This window comes from Gobio gobio, assembly GCF_949357685.1.
Source record: "Gobio gobio genome assembly, chromosome: 9".
In the NCBI taxonomy this organism is placed as follows: domain Eukaryota; kingdom Metazoa; phylum Chordata; class Actinopteri; order Cypriniformes; family Gobionidae; genus Gobio; species Gobio gobio.
The window spans coordinates 33,791,128-33,805,123 of record NC_137115.1 but is presented as its reverse complement, the minus strand read 5'-3'; the positions used below and the strand labels follow the sequence as shown (position 1 = coordinate 33,805,123).

At 46.3% G+C, this 13,996-nt stretch overlaps 1 protein-coding gene across 1 annotated transcript in view; it reads right to left on the bottom strand.

The window, feature by feature from the left end:
• Positions 1-13,996, bottom strand: part of vwf (von Willebrand factor) — a 55,753-nt gene that overhangs the window by 28,111 nt on the left and 13,646 nt on the right. Inside the window, exons 19-25 of the mRNA XM_079825443.1 lie at positions 12,972-13,075; positions 12,708-12,846; positions 12,484-12,618; positions 11,951-12,097; positions 10,899-11,039; positions 10,695-10,793; positions 10,417-10,573 (exon numbers count right to left, since the gene is read on the bottom strand). Of these exons, the coding sequence (XP_079681569.1) occupies positions 10,417-10,573; positions 10,695-10,793; positions 10,899-11,039; positions 11,951-12,097; positions 12,484-12,618; positions 12,708-12,846; positions 12,972-13,075 (922 nt within the window). The remainder of the gene's footprint in view (positions 1-10,416; positions 10,574-10,694; positions 10,794-10,898; positions 11,040-11,950; positions 12,098-12,483; positions 12,619-12,707; positions 12,847-12,971; positions 13,076-13,996) is intronic.

Sequence of the window (13,996 nt, the reverse complement as noted above, 5' to 3'; positions counted from 1 at the left end):
CAGGTGAAACTCGAAAAATTAGAATATTGAGCAAAAATTTATTTATTTCAGTAATTCAACTTAAAAGGTGGAACTAATATATTATATAGACTCATTACATGCAGAGTAAGATATTTCAAGCCTTTTTTGGTTATAATTTTGATGATTATGGCTTCCAGCTTATGAAAACCCCAAATTCATTATCTCAGAAAATTTTAATATTACATGAAATCAATAAAAAAACGATTTTAAATACAGAAATGTCGGCCCTCTGAAAAGTATAAGCATGCATATGTACTCAGTACTTGGTTTGGGCCCCTTTTGCATGAATTACTGCCTCAATGCGGTGGGGCATGGATGCTATCAGCCTGTGGCACTGCTGAGGTGTTATGGAAGACCAGGATGCTTCAATAGCGGCCTTTAGCTCTTCTGCATTGTTCGGTCTCATGTCTCTCATCTTTCTCTTGGCAAAGCCCTGTAGATTCTCTATGGGGTTCAGGTCAGGTGAGTTTGCTGGCCAATCAAGCACAGTAATCCCATGGTCATTGAACCAGGTTTTGGTACTTTTGGCCAGGGCTGGACTGGGGCTAAAATTCGGCCCTGGCAAATCCAGCCCATCCGGCCCATGAGTTCCTCTTGAATGTTTTTGCTGGGGTTAGGGCCTTAAATTGGAGTAAATAAATAAATCTAGGACAGGGACAACTAATGATGGATATTATCGAATTTACTGCAAATGCAGATAACAAACGTAATATTGCACCCTCAAGTTGTTCCAAACCTGTATGAGTTTTTTTGTTCTGCTGAACACAAAAGACGATATTTTGAAGAATGTTTGTAACAAAGCAGATAGAACAACTATTGACTACCATAGTATTTTTTTTCTTACTATGATAGTCAATAGTTGCTCTATCTGCTTGGTTACAAACATTCTTCAAAATATCTTCTTTTGTGTTCAGCAGAACAAAAAAACTCATACAGGTTTGGAACAACTTGAGGGTGAGTAAATTATGACATCATTTTCATTTTTGGGTGAACTATCCCTTTAATGCATGGGATCCAGGCTTTAAAGCTGTTTTGTTGAATTATAATTTAATTACCCTACACTCTAAAACAAAAAAAGGTTCCATATGGCACCAAAAATGGTTCTTGGCTCGTAATGATAGGGGAACCTTTTTTAGCGCTATATAGCACCAATTTTGGTGCATCAGTGGTTCTTCAGCTGTTCTTCAGAGGTGAAGGAAGCATGAAGTGCTCTAAAATGTCATGGTAGACAGGTGCATTGACGCTGGACTTAATAAAGCACAGTGGACCAACACCAGCCGATGACATGGCTCCCTAAACCAACACAGACTGTGGAAATTTCACACTAGACTTCAAGCATCTTGGACTGTGTGCCTCTCCATTCTTCCGACAGACTCTGGGACCTTGGTTTCCAAATGAGATGCAAAATTTGCCCAGGAAAGACTCTTCTGACAACATTTGAAGCCCATGTCCAGGATCCGTCTGTGTGTGGTGGTTCTTGATGCAGTAACTCCAGCCTCAGTCCACTCCTTGTGAAGCTCCGCCGCACATTTGAATGGCCTTTTCCTGACAATCTTCTCCAGGCTGCGGTCATCTCTGCTGCTTGTGCACCTTTTTCTTCCACACTGTTCCCTTCCACTTAACTTTCTATTAATGTGCTTTGATACAGTACTTTGAGAACATCCAACTTCTTTTGCAATTACCTTTTGAGGCTTTCCCTCCTTGTGGAAGGTGTCAATGATGGTTTTCTGCACAACTGTCAGGTCAGCAGTTTTCCCCATGATTGTGAATTGTACCGAACCACACTTAACCACCATTTACCATTTAAAGGCTCAGGAACCTTTTGCAGATGTTTTGGATTAATTTTTTAACCAAAGGCCATTTTAACTGTAAAATTATGCAGTCTTTGTTAATAGGGTTCAAAATCAAATATTATTCTTTACCAGATGGCACAATTTCCCATGGTTTGGACTATAAAATACTTGCTTCTTCCTGTTTTCTGCTTCTGCTGTATAAACTGTAGCTTCATTAAATTATGCAGCTATAATTGTGTGGCGAGGCTATGTTGGTGCAGATGTCAGAGGGTGGTTATGTGTACAAAAAAAATGTGTGCATGTCATATTTGAGAAATTATACTGTATTGCAAATAACTAATCTCACGTGTGTACCAGTGGAGCTTTGCTGGCATCTAATGGAAAAGATTTGGTAATGTGCCCAAATAAAATCTCACTGAAAGCTCACTTTTTGAGATGTCAAACTTAAATGTAGAACACAATTTGTTTAGATTTATTGCTTTGATTTTCTAGCTTTTTTTTAGTTCAACGTGTTTTATAAAGTACACATTTTATATTAAAAAATTGTTCATAAACAATTTTCATAAGCTTTTCGATTTCTATTAGTGCAATATAATCCAACGTGCAATCAATTCTGCACTACAATCCTGCAATACTGAACCTTTTCCAAATATTCTGATTTTCTGAGATTTTGAATTTGGGGTTTTCATAAGCTGTAAGCCATAATCATCAAAATTATAACAAATAAAGGCTTGAAATATCTCACTTTGCATGTAATGAGTCTATATAATATATTAGTTTCACCTTTTAAGTTGAATTACTGAAATAAATGAACTTTTGCACGATATTAAAATTTTTCGAGTTTCACCTGTATAGTCTAGTATTTAATTATATTGCATTTATGTCCTTGCAGTTACAGGTTTAGTGCAGGTGCGATTAATCGCGATAAAAAAAATTAATCTATTGACAGCCCTAATATATATATATAAAAAATATATAAAACATGCGATTAATTTAAACATATTTAATACAATAAACGCAGCATCCTTTATCTGTCATACTTTGGCTAGCGTTACACTATATGACTGTGCTGTTATTCTTACAAATACTTTTAAACCATTCAAGTGCAATGAGACAGAACACGCACTGTCTGTGAATATGTGACACAGACACACACATACACATGACGCACAGAAAGACACACGCCAATATCATGTGCACAGACAGTGCACCAGAATTGAGTTATCTTTCGTGCTTGAATGAACAATAGCACACAGAATTATGCCAAAATGCCTGTTTTGTCAAGTATTCTCATAAGAGCGGTCTTAAATGACGTCTTAAATGAACTTGTTGTAGGAAAATGAGATGCGCGTGACAGTGCGTCAGATGCACGTCGTGTTCGGCAGCGGCAGATCTTAAAGTGACAGCAGCCAGTAATGATGTCTGTCATTAATGTTATTCAAAGAACAAATGTAAATTTGTTGTAAATGTAATTTAAAAAAATATAAATGTAAATTATAGCTTTAATAAGGATTAATCTATATTTAATTAATTATTTATGCAGTTAAGACTGTAAAGTGTTTGATAACTTTATTCAATTTCTGTAGGCTATTTCTGTTGGATAGGTAGGAGGGCCACAGTTAATATGACATTTATTATAATGGGTTTATGTGAAGATAGTTTTAAGTTCACTTAAATTAAAAGTTGTCATTTTTAAAGTCTAATAAATGTTGAAATTGATAGATTTCAATTATACTGTAATGCTGAATGTCTATAATTAATGTGTTTTGTGTTAATTTTTTTTTTTTAATCTATTTCATAGTAGCAGTAGCCGTTTTAGTATCAGTGATACTGGCCTTCATTCATAAAAAGATGACATTAAAACAAATATTTAAAATATAATGTCTTTAAGTTGTTCCTACATTAATTTGGAGATTAACTGAATTTTTTTAAATTAAAAATATAAAAAACGTCTCGGTTACGTATGTAACCCTCGTTCCCTGAAGGAGGGAACGGAGACGTACGTCGGAACTGACCGACGAATTGGGATCTGATCTCAGAGACCAATCTACTTCGAGTGTATTAAAAACGAGCCAATGGAGATTGGCATGCGATCCACGCATTCCACGCACCGCCCCGCAGCGCGGGTATAAATAAGGAAGTGGAATGCTTGATCATTGCTTTTTTCTGCTGAGGAGCCGAACTAGTGACTCGGCCCCCTAGCGGAAGCACAGCACCTGGCGACGGGACGTACGTCTCCGTTCCCTCCTTCAGGGAACGAGGGTTACATACGTAACCGAGACGTTCCCTTTCAGTCGGTCACGTTCGACGTCGGAACTGACCGACGAATTGGGATCCCTACCAAAACGCCAGGGCGCTGGCCCTTCCAGCGTCCTGCTTGAGCGCACTGGACCGTCTTAGATGGTACGGAAGTCAGGGCTCCAAGCAGGGAGGTCAGTCACTGCTGTTTCTGCAAGACCCACTCAGTGTGACTATTGGATAACGCTGGGAAAGCGTGCCCGTCTCGGGAGATGGTACGCTGCGGGGCCACGTCCTTCGTAGAAGGCTAGGTGGCAGAATACACATAAGGACTAACCTGGCAGGGTAGTGCAACATATGGCAGTCTCTGGGGTGGTTCCAGCCTGGTCCCAGGGGGGAAAGAACACGCCCAGAGACGACAGAGCGGACTCTGTCAAGGGAAAGACACGGGGCTAGCCGAGTAGGGTAGCTGGTACCGTGGAAGAATACACATATGGGGTAGCCGTGAGGGGACCGCTACATATGGAACCCAGCCGTCAGACGGCCGCAACGTCTGGCACCGCAGGGGTGACGGAGGAGCTCGACAGGGTTAGCCGTTTCCGGGGAACACAACTGGAGAAAATAGACGCACGTATCCGGCCCAGAGGGCGGGAGTGGCGTTGCAAGCCGACACTTAGAACGGGCACTTTGCGCTACTGGCCACTGGGGGCGAGGATGCGGGAAGATACCGGCTCTACACGGAGGCTATAGAATCTAGCGAACGTGTTAGGTGTCGCCCAGCCCGCAGCTCTACATATATCTGTCAGCGAGGCGCCTTGAGCCAGCGCCCAGGAAGAAGCAACACTCCTTGTTGAGTGTGCTCGCAACCCGAACGGGCAAGGCACGTCTTGGGACTGGTAAGCCAAGACGATAGCATCCACTATCCAGTGGGCCAACCTCTGCTTGGAGACAGCCTTTCCCTTCTGCTGGCCTCCGTAACAGACGAAGAGTTGCTCTGAGGTCCGAAAGCTTTGAGTCCGGTCGACGTAAGCGCGGAGAGCGCGGACGGGACATAACAAAGCCTGGGCTGGGTCTGCCTCCTCCGAAGGCAGCGCTTGCAGGTTCACTACCTGGTCCCGGAAGGGAGTGGTAGGAACCTTGGGCACGTATCCAGGCCGGGGTCTCAGGACAACGTGAGAGTTGGCCGGCCCGAATTCTAGGCACGATTCGTTGACCGAAAGTGCATGCAGGTCCCCTACCCTCTTGATGGAGGCCAATGCCGTCAGAAGCGTCTTCATAGACAGGATTTTAAGCTCCACAGACTGCAAAGGCTCAAAGGGAGGGCTCTGAAGTGCTCTGAGCACTAGAGCTAAGTCCCAAGAGGGTAACGAGTTTGGACGAGGAGGATTTAGCCTCCTCGCACCTCTGAGGAACCTGACGATTAAGTCGTGCTTTCCTACGGACTTACCTTTGACTGCGTCGTGATACGCCGCTATTGCTGCGACGTACACTTTGAGGGTGGAGGGAGACAGCCTTCGCTCCAGCCCATCTTGCAGGAAAGAAAGCACGACACTAACCGAACACCTTCGGGGGTCTTCCCGGTGGGAAGAACACCATTCAACGAACAGGTTCCACTTCAAAGCGTAGAGGCGCCTCGTAGAGGGGGCTCTAGCAGAAGAGATGGTGTCCACCACTGCCTGTGGTAGACCACCTAGAACCTCCGCGTCCCGTCCAGGGACCAGACATGGAGTTTCCAGAGGTCTGGACGCGGGTGCCATAGAGTGCCCCGTCCCTGAGAAAGAAGGTCCCTCCTCAGGGGGATCGGCCAAGGAGGGGCTGTCGCGAGGAGAGTTAGTTCTGGGAACCAGGTCCGGTTGGGCCAGTAGGGCGCAACTAACAAGACCTGCTCCTCGTCCTCCCTGACCTTGCACAGGGTCTGTGCAAGAAGGCTCACTGGGGGAAACGCATATTTGCGCAGGTCCCGGGGCCAGCTGTGCGCCAGTGCATCCGTGCCGAGGGTGCCCCCGGTCAGGGAATAGTACCACTGGCAATGGGTCGAGTCCGGAGAGGCAAACAGGTCTACCTGTGCGGCTCCGAAGAGGTCCCATATCAGCTGGACCGCCTGGGGATGGAGTCGCCACTCCCCCGGAGGTGTCGACTGGCGAGAGAGCTCGTCGGCTGTCTGGTTCAGCGCACCTGGGATGTGAATGGCACGAAGCGACCTCAGATGCTTCTGACTCCAAAGGAGGAGGTGGCGGGCGAGTTGGAACATGCAACGGGAGCGTAGACCACCCTGACGGTTGATGTACGCAATGGCCGCAGTGCTGTCCGTACGGACCAGTACATGCTTGCCACGTAGCGGCCCCTTGAGGCGGCGCAGTGCCAAGTGTACCGCTAACAACTCGAGGCAATTGATATGCCAATGCAATTGAGGTCCCGTCCACAGACCTGAAACTGCATGCCCGTTGTACGTGGCCCCCCAGCCCGTGGAGGAGGCATCCGTGAAGAGCACAGCATGCCTGGACACTTGTTCTAAGGGCACCCCGGCCCGGAGAAACGAAGCGTCGGACCATGGGCTGAAAGTTTGGCGGCAGTAAGGAGTCACTGGGACCCGGTACTGGCCGCTCTGCCACGCCCACCTCGGGACTCGGCCATGGAGCCAGTGTTGAAGCGGTCTCATATGAAGCAATCCGAGCGGCGTTACCGCGGCTGCAGATGCCATATGCCCCAGGAGCCTCTGAAAAAATTTCAGTGGGACCGCCGTCCTGTTCTTGAACGAATTCAAGCAGTTCAACACCGACCGGACCCGCTCTTCCGTGAGGCGCGCAGTCTGGCTGACCGAATCCAGCTCCATACCGAGATAAGAGATCCTCTGTGCGGGACAGAGTTTGCTCTTCTGTCGGTTGACCCGAAGGCCCAACAGGCTGAGGTGACTGAGCACCATGTCCCTGTGTTCGCACAACTGCTCCCGAGACTGGGTGTGTATAAGCCAGTCGTCGAGATAGTTGAGGACGCGAACGCCGCGTTCTCTGAGCGGAACAATGGCTGCCTCTGCGACTTTCGTGAAGACGCGAGGCGACAGGGACAGCCCGAAGGGCAAGACTTTGTACTGATATGCCTTCCCCTCGAACGCAAAACGTAGGAACGGTCTGTGTCGAGGAAGGATAGACACATGAAAGTACGCGTCCTTCAGGTCGATCGCTGCAAACCAATCTTGGGGACGGATGCATTCGAAAATGCGTTTCTGCGTTAGCATCCGGAACGGGAGCTTGTGCAGGGCCCGATTCAGGATACGCAGGTCCAAGATTGGCCGTAACCCACCCCCTTTCTTGGGTACAATGAAGTAGGGGCTGTAGAACCCCGCCTTCATATCGGCTGGAGGAACCGGCTCGATCGCGTCCTTCGCCAGCAGGACATCGATCTCTGACCGCAAGACCTGTGCATCGCTGCTCCGCACGGAGGTGAAGAGGATGCCCCTGTACTTGGGAGGCCGGCGAGCGAACTGAATCGCGTAGCCGAGTCTGATGGTACGGATGAGCCAGCGAGACGGCCTGGGGAGCTGAAGCCAAGCCCCCAGAGACCGTACAAGCGGGACCAACGGCACCACAGACGTACCCGGGGTGGGGCAGCGAAGTGGAATAGACGGACACGACTCGGGAGGCCCGGAGGCGGCCCGGAGTGTTGTCCGAATATTCCAGGGTGGGGCAGAGTGTGGGTGAGAAGGCCCGGGGGCGTTTCGGTGCCCATACTGCTGCCCCCTGGCGAGGGGGAGAGGGGAGGAAAGGAGTGGCAAGGCCCGGGGGCGTCGCGCACTGCCAACCTGGCCCTCTTGGGGCCCAGGGAAAATAGAAACTGCTCTTTTATTGAAAATGTGGGTGCCGCTGGACTCCGGAGAGCCAGCGGCAGAGATGTGATACCAGTCGGGGCCCCCCGGTCCTCCTCCGGGGGGTGGGAGAAGGATGCGGACATCATCTCCCTCAGAGCAGCTCCCGTCTTCCCTGGGCTGCCCGTCTCAGGGCCACTTCCCCTTGCGCTTGCCGGCTGGTTTAGCGGAGCCCTGAGCGGGTTGGGCGCCTCCCTTACGTCCGGCACCCTGCTTTCCCGGTGGAGGCTGCTGCTTGGGCTTCGCAGGGGCGGAGGCGGACGCAGGGGGACGCCCTCGGCGACGAGCAGGCGGAGGTGCTGCCGACGACGACTGGGTGGAGGCAGCAGCGGGTCGTCAGGGCAGGATGTTTTTGATGGCCTCCGTCTGCATCTGGGCCACCGAGAACTGCTGGGCGAAGCTCTCGATGGCGTCGCCGAAGAGGCCGGCCTGACAGACAGGGGCGTTGAGAAACCGGACCTTGTCGGAATCACGCATGTCTGCCAGGTTCAGCCACAGGTGCCGTTCCTGGACCACTAGTGTGGACATCGCCCGACCCAGGGAGCGTGCAGTGACTTTCGTCGCCCGGAGAGCGAGGTCAGTCGCCGCACGCAGTTCCTGCATAACACCCTGGTCGTAACTACCCTCGTGCAATTCCTTTAGCGCCTTGGCCTGGTGGACCTGCAGGAGCGCCATGGCATGCAGAGATGATGCGGCTTCCCCGCAGGCGGTGTAAGCCCTGCCCGTGAGACCGGACGAGAACTTACACGCCCGGGAGGGGAGACGCGGGGCACCCCGCCAGTCCGCAGCGGTCTTGGGACACAGTTGCATCGCCACAGACCGCTCGACTGGGGGGATTCCCACGTAGCCCTTAGCCGCACCACCATCGAGAGTTGTGAGGACGGAGGAGTCAGTCGACCGTGAGCGAGCGTTGTAAGGCGCTACCCACAATTTCGTGATCTCCTGATGCACTTCCGGGAAGAAAGGAACCGGGGCGGGGCGCTGAGAACCAGCACGGGCCGTCCCGAGAAACCAATCGTCCAACCGCGAGGGTTCGGGACACGGTGGAGGGTTCCACTCGAGCCCGACACTCGCAGCGGCCCGGGAAAGCATAGCCGTAAGCTCTGGGTCGGACTCGGGCAACGCTGTCACACCCGAAGGGGGCAGCGCAGCCGAATCTTCATCCTCAGAGCCCATTAGCTCGTCCCCCGATGCTGCAATCGACAGCATGTCCTCAGCCGGAGCCCCAAAAGAAACGCCTGGGACCTCCCGGGGGAGGCCAGCGCGCTCTTCTGGAAGCTCCACCGGCGCAGCGGAGGGGGGAGGGGCCCGAGGAGCCATTTGACCCGTCGGGGAAGCCCTCACAGTAACCCTCAGGTCCCCACCAAGGCCATCAGCCAAAGTAGCAGCCCTCTGCTTTGCAGCGGGAGGACCACTAGATCGGGGGATGCGCAATGGTGCTCCGCCTCTTTCAAGGTAATGGAGTCTGGACCGTAAAACTGCGATGGTCATGTTCCCGCAATGGGAACATGAGTCATTCACGAACGCAGCCTCAGCGTGCTGAACGCCCAAACACGTGAGACAACGAACGTGACCGTCAGCTGGGGACAGATATCGACCGCATCCAGAAACACACGGTTTGAATGACATCTTGAAAAAGACGCAGGGTCAAACCGTGTTGCTCTTTTAGAAAGGAAACTGCTCTTTTACGTGCTGAAGCACTCAGGGAGATGACCGCGGCACCACACAGTACAAAGGTGCAAGCCTGTGTGTGCACTCAGAATAGGAAACGCCCAGCGAACCAACAGCTGATCTCCGTCTGAAGCGGCACTCGCTGACGCGCCGTCACACCCGCACTGGAAGCAGATCCTCTCACGAGACTCGTCAAAACACTCTTCGTAGAAACAGGAAACAGGAAACATTCGCTGTTCGGCTCCGAAGTAGAAAGCAATGATCAAGCATTCCACTTCCTTATTTATACCCGCGCTGCGGGGCGGTGCGTGGAATGCGTGGATCGCATGCCAATCTCCATTGGCTCGTTTTTAATACACTCGAAGTATATTGGTCTCTGAGATCAGATCCCAATTCGTCGGTCAGTTCCGACGTACGTCGAACGTGACCGACTGAAAGGGAACTGATGTTTTTAATTGCAAATAATTACAGAAAGAAATGAGCATTAATTAATTCATAGCACTAATATATATATTAGGTCTGTCATATGTTTATGTGGTTAGAATTAAAATAGGCACTTAATATTACCCTTAAATTTGAAGATAATGAAAAATATTTTTTTAAAGAACACTTGGAAAACTGTGCACGATTAATTTGAACTACTTTTATGTTATTTTAATTCAGTTTTTTTTTTTGTCCTTTTTGGAGATCGAGAGATTCTATACCCATTCACTTTCAATGTGTAAAAGAGAATATTCTACCAAATATCTTCTTTTGTCGGGTTTGTGACAACATCTGGGTGAGTAAATCAGCTTTAAGTGCCTTGCTCAGGGGTACAGTGGTGAAACTTACGGCACAAATCGTTGGACCTCCAGTTCACCAGCAGCCCCTTCTGAGCACATTCGTGAGCGTATGCGGCAATGGTGTTACAGAAACATGCACAGTCCCCGACTGATGGACACGAGCATGTGTCTTGAGTACAGATGTCCCAGTACGGCTCAGGGTCCACCTGATACAGTCAGAGTAAAAAAGGCAAAAAGTGTACGAAGTAATAAGAAAGCAGAGTAAGGACCACATGTCAGTATATTGTCATCATTTAATTGTGACTATTGAGTATTAGTGTTACCAACCACAGCATTGCACTCCCTGAAGATGGTGCTGGTGAGCACGCGGCAGGACTGTTCAACTGTCACCAGCTTCACCATGTCTGTGCTGCACTGAGACAGCACCTGCATGCAGATCAAAATATGTCATCTCAGTTCATTTCATGTCTCTATGTTCTAACTCGTTCTAGTAAAACACTCCAGTTCAGAGCGTGATGTCCATTAACTCACCGGAACAGCGTCAGCACAGCTAGGTCGAACTTTCCATGAGTTTCCAAAGTCTGCAGCGTCCACCTCCATCTGGTTACTGCTGCTCAACAGATCGTTGTTCTGACTGCCATCAAAATTTCCACAAAGGCCACAGACATTCCCCTTAAACACACACAAACTTATGTTAAGCTTTTTCTTAATTTCTCAACTGTATACTCTAACCCATATTGTGGACATGCTCAAAGGTAAAAAAAATAATTTCTAAATCATATTTTATACATACATTTGGATTCATAAATCATTTTTAACTCTGAAAAATTACTTAATAAAATTACTAATAATAAATCTGACAAAAACACTCGCTCATGCTCAAAGGTAAAAACAATAAAATAAATAAAATAAATCATATTTAATTCATACATTTTTATTCACAAATCATTTTTAACTAAAAAATGTTTTTTACTAGCGTTGATAAATATTAAACAAAAACAATGGAGACATGTTCAAATATAAAAATGATTAAAAAATCTTTATTCAAAAGTTTTTATTAATAAATAGTTTTTTTTTACTTTTTTAAAATGAACTAGATAAAGACAAAAACCCATATTGTGGACATGCTCAAATGTAAAAATAAATCATTCTAAATTATATTTTATACATACATTTGGATTCATAAATTATTTTAACTCTATAAAATGATTTTTCTTTTTGTTTACTTGGTAAATTTGACAAAAACTCACTTTCGAAGACATGCTAAAAGGTAAAAAATTAGAATATTAGAATATTAAAAGAATATTACCGATAAATGTATCTTAACTCTAAAAAATATTTTTAAAATGTATGTTTATTAAATCTAATTTTGGAATTATGCATAATTTTTTATTCATAATATTTGATTCATAAATAATTTTTTACTCTAAAAATACTTTTTTTTAGCTCAATCTCACTACTTTGGTAACTTACTCAAAGGTAAACTTAATTCATAAATATTATTTAACAACAAAAATTAAGTCGTCTATGGTATGTGCTCGTTTAGATAACTAGGTACTATAGATCGTTGTAATGTGTGTTACCCTGTACTGTCCGTTGATCTGCAGTGAGATTCGGGTCCCTGTGTCCCAGGTGATGGAGATGTGTTTACCCAGAAGGACAATGTAATACTGTCCAGAGCGCACAATCTCAACCGCTGTCTCTTTCAACACAGGCCTCGTCATTCTCACCTAGAGAAGAAGACAACAGAGAAAGAAAGAAAAAAAAAAGTCTATGCTTTTACTTCACCCATGATGCTTGTCATAACGTAATTGTGGTGGAAAAATAATTTCACAATCCACAAAATGTATATTTAAGCAACCTTGCATTCTATCTATCTATCTATCTATCTATCTATCTATCTATCTATCTATCTATCTATCTATCTATCTATCTATCTATCTATCTATCTATCTATCTATCTATCTATCTATCTATCTATCTATCTATCTATCTATCTATCTATCTATCTATCTATCTATGCTCTGCTAAAAACTATCTGTTGCTATACTGTGTGCTTATTGACAACAGCATCCAAGACTGTAGCTAACCGCTTTATAATGAGTTTTAGTGTTACCTCGCCATGTTCCATTGCAATCAGTCCTCCCATGTACAACACTGTGATGCTTTTACTGCAGTGGTAATTTGCGATCCCACAAGCGGAATTCTCCACCAGAACCCTAAACGTGCCATCCAATCCGTTACAGTAATCCTATTCAGACAGACACAGAAAAATGAGCGGAAACATTGATGAATATGAGAGACAGAGGAGGAAAGAGAGCAAGAGAATATTGACTTTACCTGAGCTAGTACGTATTGGCAAGGTCCAGGAAACGAGAACTTCAGTCCATCAAAGCTGATGTAGTGCTTGTCTCCTATCACACGACACATACCGTCACACACTCGCTCCGTACACTTCCACTGACGCTTCTCACAAACACTGGGAGAGAAAGGGAAATGTAATTGTAACACAATAATCTGAATTATATTTGTCATCTGATATACGCAGCAAAATTACATTACACCAGTGTCAGCCTGTACAAGAGCCATGATTGGCTCACTTACCAGGTGTTGCAGTCCACATTAATGCTCTGTCCTGAGGCATAGGGGCGGTTGTTATGGTAACAAGGGCACTGGTCTTGTGGAATGCATTCTTTTTTGAGTCGAACCTGCAAACAACCATACAATTAAACAATTCTCTTTTTTATAGCCTAAAAAGTTTTATACTTTAAAGGGGTGATGAATTGAGAAATCAACTTTCCCTTGAGCTTTTGATATATAAAAGGTCATGGCAATATAAGAATATCCTGTAAGTTTCAAAGCAGAAAACTTCCTTGTTAGTCAAAGAAAAGCTTTTATAGACACCTGGCCCAGCAAACGATCGATCTCAGAATGTGCCCGGCTATGACGTGTGAGTGTAGTGAAGCACCGCCTCAACAGAAGAAGAACAACGCCTGATTCTGTAGCCCCGCCCACCGACTCGTGCCACTAACATGACAGCTAAGAGCAGCATAGAGCTAAACAGCATCGAATTTCTAAGCAGTAAACATACCACATAAGCTTCATTCGGATTCCACTATTATGAATACATGGATGATCTTTATTTTTAATGAATATCCAGCTCACGTGGGGAAGACATTGCACGTATGTTCATTTAACCACGGAGTCGTTTGTAAACAAGAGACTGGATTTGCAGGATGAGATTACATGAACGACTGAAGCAACACAGTAGTGTAAAAATGTTTTTTTTTTATATGTGATAATTGCATTGTTACAGATCGCTTGATATCTATGGATTATGTGTACGTGTCTAACAGAACATACCTTAGCACGCTGTTACAGGCTGGAGAATACTTTATTTGTGGTGTTCTTGGTTCATTACTGTCTTGATGTGCGTTGTTCACTCTCTTGACTCGGGCGTGTGTGTGTGTGTACACGGTTATATTCATCGATCGGGCTGGGGCAAATAACGTTAATAAAAAAAATAACATTCCAATCAATCGCGGGTGGATGAGAGATGAATCATTGTGTTTGTTTGATAAAGACATTTTGCAAGCCATGGCTGTGGGCTGGGCGATTCATTCCGTTTG